The sequence below is a fragment of the Zootoca vivipara genome, chromosome 3 (genome assembly GCF_963506605.1).
Source record: "Zootoca vivipara chromosome 3, rZooViv1.1, whole genome shotgun sequence".
Classification (NCBI taxonomy): Eukaryota; Metazoa; Chordata; class Lepidosauria; order Squamata; family Lacertidae; genus Zootoca; species Zootoca vivipara.
In genome coordinates this window covers 64,801,594-64,808,099 of record NC_083278.1, presented here as the reverse complement: position 1 = coordinate 64,808,099, position 6,506 = coordinate 64,801,594, and the positions used below count along the sequence as shown (strand labels likewise).

The 6,506-nt window shown below is 40.3% G+C and overlaps 1 protein-coding gene across 1 annotated transcript; it reads right to left on the bottom strand.

Annotated features, from left to right (window-relative positions):
- Positions 1 to 2,215: 2,215 nt before the first annotated feature.
- LOC132591901 (myc target protein 1 homolog) lies at positions 2,216 to 6,035 on the bottom strand. Its single transcript, XM_060272765.1, has one exon. It carries the CDS (start codon positions 5,953 to 5,955, stop codon positions 5,431 to 5,433), a length of 525 nt encoding a protein of 174 aa, XP_060128748.1. The 5' UTR covers positions 5,956 to 6,035; the 3' UTR covers positions 2,216 to 5,430.
- Positions 6,036 to 6,506: the final 471 nt, after the last annotated feature.

Below are 6,506 nucleotides of genomic sequence, written 5' to 3'. Positions count from 1 at the left end.
CACACCGTATGTTGACTTGTAAAGCAAGGAAAATAGGAATGATAGGATCAAGTCCTGCTAGTGGTGACTAGTAGGCTTGAGAAGGACTACTTCTTTACTTGCAGGAAGCCCCGTAGTTCTGGACAATTGTACACAAGGCTTGAAAGATGCATGTACGAGAGAGTTACTTCAGCTTTCATACAGAATGCTGTATTTTAAATATAGATCTCCCATTCTCCTGCAGGAGGTGTGAGTGGGACTGTTGGAGAAGAGTGCTGCACCACTCCCTGCGCCTATAAGGAGATAAAGGAACGCTACTGTCCCTGAACAATGTCTATGCGTGCGTGGAAAAATAAGCACTTTGCTATTGTGGCTTTAAAGTAATTGAAATAAAGTGCTGCCAACAGAAATATAAGCAGCCACTGTGCCTGATTACGTATGTATGCATGCATATCTGGAAGTTATGTACTGTATTTCATCAGTGCTGTATTACAGTGGTACCTCAGTTTGCGACCACAATTGGTTCCAGGGAGCCGGTCACTCCCCGAGTTCGCCGCTCCCTGAGGCACGCTTCTGCACGTGTGTGAAGCTCCAATAGAGCACTTCTGCGCAGATCGCTTCTGCACATCCGAGCACCGCGGAACCCGGATGTAAACACTTCTGGGTCCGCGGTGGTCAGAAACCGAAGTGGTCACTCCCCGATGCAGTCACAAACCAAGGTACCACTGTATTTTAAAATCCCTAGATTGCAAAGTTCAGAAGAAAATAATTGCATCACTCTTTCCTTCCTTTTTATAAAAAGAAAATATTTGCCTTTACAGTCGTACCTCGGGTTACAAACACGATCCGTTCTGGGTCGCAGTTCGTAACCCGGAAAGGTCGCAAACCGAGCGCCATCTTTGTGCATGCGCAAAGCGTGCGCGCCCCTTCTGCGCATGCGTGCCGAAAACACTTCCAGGTTTGCAGAGTTCGTAACCCGAACTGTTCGCAACCCGAGCGGTTCGTAACCCGAGGTACGACTGTACTTCCAGGCCCCAAAGGGGCCCCCCAAAACACCATCCAGCTTTTAAAATAAGCTGTTAGAATTCAGTACATGGGTTAAGAAGTCCTTTGTGCCAAGTGTGTGAAAAGGGGTTGGATTAGATATTAGATGTGGAGAGGTGTTTCCTCACTACAGACCTGGGGGAACAATTAGGATGGTCCACCCCAGAGACTGGCTGAATCTAGTTCATTTCCAGGGGCCCTGAGGGAGTTCCCTATACCTGCTTCTGTTGAAGCCCTAGTAATTTTGTGGGAAAGACCCTCACTAAGAAAGGGAAAATACACCCCCACAAAAGATGACATGGATTTGCCAGAAATATGTAAATGTTTATATATATATATATATATATATATATATATATATATATATATATATATACTCATGCAAATTTAGTTATAATTGCTGTAATTTAAATAGAATATAGTGACTCTCCTTGTAGTTGGGAAGATTATACCCAGCTAGCTGCAGTTGGAACTTTCCAGAGGCTTGACACAGCTGACCCACATCTCCATGCAGCTTCAACATCTGTGGAGGGGAGCCCTATTCCTCCTTGGCATACAATAAAGTGGGGGATAAAGTGGAAGGGATAAAGTAGCCAGGGGAGCAGTACAGATTTGGAAGGAAGAGATACAGTGGTACCTTGGTTATCGAACTTAATCCATTCCGGAAGTCCGTTCGACTCCTGAAACCGTTCGAAAACCAAGGCGCTGCTTCTGATTGACTGCAGGAGCTTCCTGCACTCAATCAGAAGCCATGGAAGCTGCGTCGGACATTCAGCTTCCGAAAAATGTTCACAAACTGGATCACTCACTGCTGGGTTTGTGACGTTTGGGAGCCAATTTTCTTGGGAGCCAAGTCGTTTGAGTACCAAGATACCACTGTACTTTAAAAGTGAAGCATGCAGAAAGTAGAAAACAACAGAAAACTTTTTCTGAGCCCAAAAGAACACACCTTCCAGGGACAGGAATTGAGGGGGAAGAGAAATAACTTTATCCAGAAACCCCAGGAAGGACTCTATACTTGGAGCACCACCACGGCCCCTTGGTGAATCGCTGTGGGTACCAAGTCTGTTCTTTCTACAGCTTAACATGTATTAAATAATAAAAATAATAGCAGCCTCTTCCCCCCTAGCAAGTCAAAAGAAACAGAGACAGGGAGGGATAGGAACAGGTAGCTCACTTGCTATAGGGCCTTCCTGCCAAGGAGGAGAATTAATCAAGGGAATTTGCACAAATAGCTTGTCAGTATCAATGGTGCTAAAGAGCAGAAAGAGGTCCTGCTGGGGAATTTTCTATATCGTTCTCCAAGTTCTCAACTACAGCATAAGGAAAGAATGAGTGCTTTGTTGTAGTCAGATTTTCAAGTGTACAAATCTGGTAGCATTCAGTCAGGGAAAAACTCATTTCAGGTGTAAATTGGAATATTTCTTAAAATAACCAAAAAGATAACATAGAGCAATATTTCTGACTTTATTTAAATCCCAACATTTCCAACATGCTGATAAAAAAAGAGTTTTGTCTAGTCTTTAAATATACCGTACTTTTCTGTGTATAAGATGGGGTTGTTGTTTTTTTACTAAAATATAATGTTAAAAAAAGGGGGGTAGTCTTATTCATGGAGGCAATCTCCCCCCATTTTCTTAATTTTGAGTCCCCCCAAAATAGGGGGCGTCTTATACATAGGGGCGTGTTATACATGGAAAAATACAGTATACCATCAAGCAACTGACCAAAAACCACAGGATTCATATTTCAGCTTCCCTGAGCTGAGCACACAAAACATTCCTTTGTGCATCCTGTGTGAATTATAGCAGGAAAACACAGTACATAATGCAGTCTCATAAATTCCCTATGAGAACTAATGCTATACATGGGATATTACCTTATATAAGCTATATACAGATCATTTGCAACATTTCCAGAAGTAAATACTAAAAAAACAAAAACAAAACCCCATTTATTTAAAGAGCTTTTCCATTATCATCGAAAACACAGACTGAACAAATTATCTATGCACTCTGGAGGAAATCTTACTCTCTTCTGAACAGCAAGCGTATTGATCTCAGCAGGGAATGCAAACAGAATAAAGGCTCAGGGATTTTTCATTGCAGTGACATATTCCTAGGAACACTAATAATATCAGTGGCAGTATCATAGACAATGAGGTTAACCCAAGGCATGATTATTGCCAAACTGAAAACTGTGACAGTCTGCAAGCATTGGATTGCATTGAAACCAGCTCAGAATCTAACATTATGTGATTTGATGGCAACATCCCAATAAAAGCAGCAACACTCATCACAGTGAAAGAGGAAGCAGGACTGACATATATCTACTTCTCCTTCGCACAACTCTTTTATTTCATGCTTAGGAGGCTTTTATTTTTTTTATTTTTTTTTCATAATCGTTTTTATTGGCTTTTCCTATACATACATCAGCAAGAATCGGAAAGAAACATTTCAATACAAAAAAGGTTGAATAAAGAGTATACAAATTCCAGGATGTGTCTTGTCATTTTTTAAATAAATTAAGAATTGTTACAATTTATCAACTTCGTTTTATAACTTGTTTGTTTCAGTTCCCTTTCCCTTTCAGTAATTGTTTTTATTCTGCTCCTCTTATGGTCGACTTCCACCTCTCTCTCTTTCAGGCTTGTTCTTCCATTTATTCAGTTTTGCGCTCTCTAAAGTTATACCCGTCACAGATTATCTTACAAATTAAACATAGGTTTTTGACTTAGGTTACTTTAAGCTGTTGCATTTTATAATGTTGACCTACAGGCGTTTCATATCTTACCATGCTCCTTCAAATACTCTATAAATTTATTCCATTTCTTTTGGAACTTTTGCTCCTTTTGGTCCCTTATTCTTCCCGTTAGCCTAGCCAACTGCAGATATTCTAGCATTTTCTCTCTCCAGTCCTCTATAGTCGGTATTTCAGTCGTTCTCCACCTCTGGGCCAAGATAACTCTTGCGGCGGTGGTGGAATACATGAAGAGTTTGTGATCCTCCTTTTTAATGTTCCTGCTCAGTATCCCTAATAGCATTTCCTCGGGTTTTTTTTGGGAAAGTATATCTTAATAATCTTTTCAATTCATTATATATTTGCACCCAATAAACTTTCACCTTTTCGCAAAGCCACCACTGATGATAATAGTTTCCCTCTTTAACATTACACTTCCAACATTTTTTGTTATTGGATTTATTGATTTTGGCTAATTTAACAGGCGTTAAATGCCATCTAAACATCATTTTCACGATGTTTTCCTTTAAAAGAGTACAGGCCGTGAATTTAATCTGATGTTTCCCATGCTTAGGAGGCTTATAGGAGGGATTGGCTCAGGAAGCCCCTCATCCTGGGGTTAACATTGACATCCTTACACACATTTTTTTTTAAAGCTTTAGGGCAGTGGTTTCCACCCCCCCACCCCCATGGATCACTTGGAAATTGTTGAGACTCTGGGCAGGCCACTTAATTATATTTTCCTGCCTGTTGTCACAAATGTAATGTGCTGTACAATGTTTGATTGTGTTTTGATTGTTTCTTTTATTTCTGATCATTGCATTTTACTATGTTACATTTTGCATTCCATAGAATTCAATAGAACTCAAATTGGAAGGGTTCTTCAGAGACACGCCACAGACTACCTGAAAGAAGCTCGCAGACCACAGTCTGGGAACCCCTACTCTAGCAGATTTTTCTTATATCTACCCTGACGTTTAGCCTCTGAATTCAATGAGGCTTACTCCTAGGAAAGCATGTGCAAGCTAGCAGCCTTCATCAGACAATGGTTCCAACTAGAAAGATCTTAAAACATAAATCGGGGATCTTAGCCCACAGAAATATAAAACAAATACTAAGCTATTTACATCTGTTTTTAAAATATCATGTAGATCTTGTAATCACATGGCACTATGGCCAACTGATGAACAAGTGGTAGGATTTATTTATTTATTTTGTATATCAAAATGCCCAAAGGAAAATGCTTTGACCAAGAAAAGAAAAGAAACCCTAAATAAAAACAGCAATTTCATCACTGTGTTTAAGGTTAATTGGAGACTATCTACAAAGAAAACTATTTTTACATTCTGTGTCTCCAGAAATGAGTCAATGTGATAGACTAGATGAAGTCTGCATCTAAACTAAAGGCAATGGTTACAATGCAAATATAAACACACCATGATGCAGCAGACCATTGTGAATACTAGCACAAGAGAGGTATTTGTCGCTGAAAGAGACATCAGGGTTTCACTCCAGCAAATGCCTATCATAGAGGGACACAGAACTATCACTTGGGTCTCAGCACTGCAGGTCCTTGCAATGGTAGACTTCAAAGGTGTCTTCATAGAGCCCACAGAAAATCATACAACTGAGATTCTTTCTATATACATACATCCCCAAGAATTGGAGTCAAGAGTCTGGGAACGCCTTTATGATAGAGTCGTAAGCAGGAGGTGGTGTTTGTGTTGAGTTGGAGACACGAAGACTATTATTGGACCAGTGGAACTCGGGACGAGATAGGCTGTTGGTGGTGGTCCCAGTAAGGGTGGTGGTGGTGGTGGCTGGTACCAAAGTAATCACCTGACTTTCCATTTCTACAGGAAGCGGGGGGCTCTGCAAGAAGGGATGAAACGTTGAGGCTCGGAAACTTGATTTCCTTGGGAAGGAGTTGGCCTGCTCCAAGGAAGCTTGCCTTTGGAAGGTCAGGCTGGCCAAGCTGAGGTTACTGCGGCGTTCACAGCTGCTGTTGCGATAAAATCCTGGCCTGCTGGCAGAAGATCCACGAGAAGCTCTGGGACGCCGGCTGGAGGATGAGGTGCTCCACTGGGAAATATGGGCACTGGCTCTGCGACTAGACAGGCAAGCCAGCAAAGCCCAGATTATGCCTCCGATCACAAGTCCAATGACCATAGAAACAGAAAATGCTATTATCATATGATCTAAAACAAAAGAAGTAAAATGGGGTGAATATTTCACAGAATCATATAATTGTAGAGTTGGAACGGACCCTGAGGGCCATCTATTCCAACGAAAAAAATTCCAACGAAAAAAATACAATTCTCATATACAATGCAATCCTATGCATGTTGACTGAGCCGTAAGCCCTAAATCAAATGCACTTTTGAAGTGTGTTCAAGATTGATGACTGAGATAGACCAAACAGAGTACAAGATTTATCATACTGCAATTTTGCATAGCTTTACTAGTCAGTTTTCACATTAATTAAAAAAATAAGGTCAGTCAGTGTTCACAAACTTCTGTATTCATAATCTACTGTATATTATTTTGAATGTATCTCTGTCCTTAAACAAGTAGAAAATTTGCCTTCATTTGATTTGTAAAGGCTAAATTTTTTTTAAAAGCAATTTTAAAAATGCTTTGTGGCTTTTTCTGTAATCAAGTTGTAAATAAATTGTATGAAATACATAAAATATGAAATAAATTAAAATCACTCCACCCTTTGAGAATGTGTCCAATTGCACAGT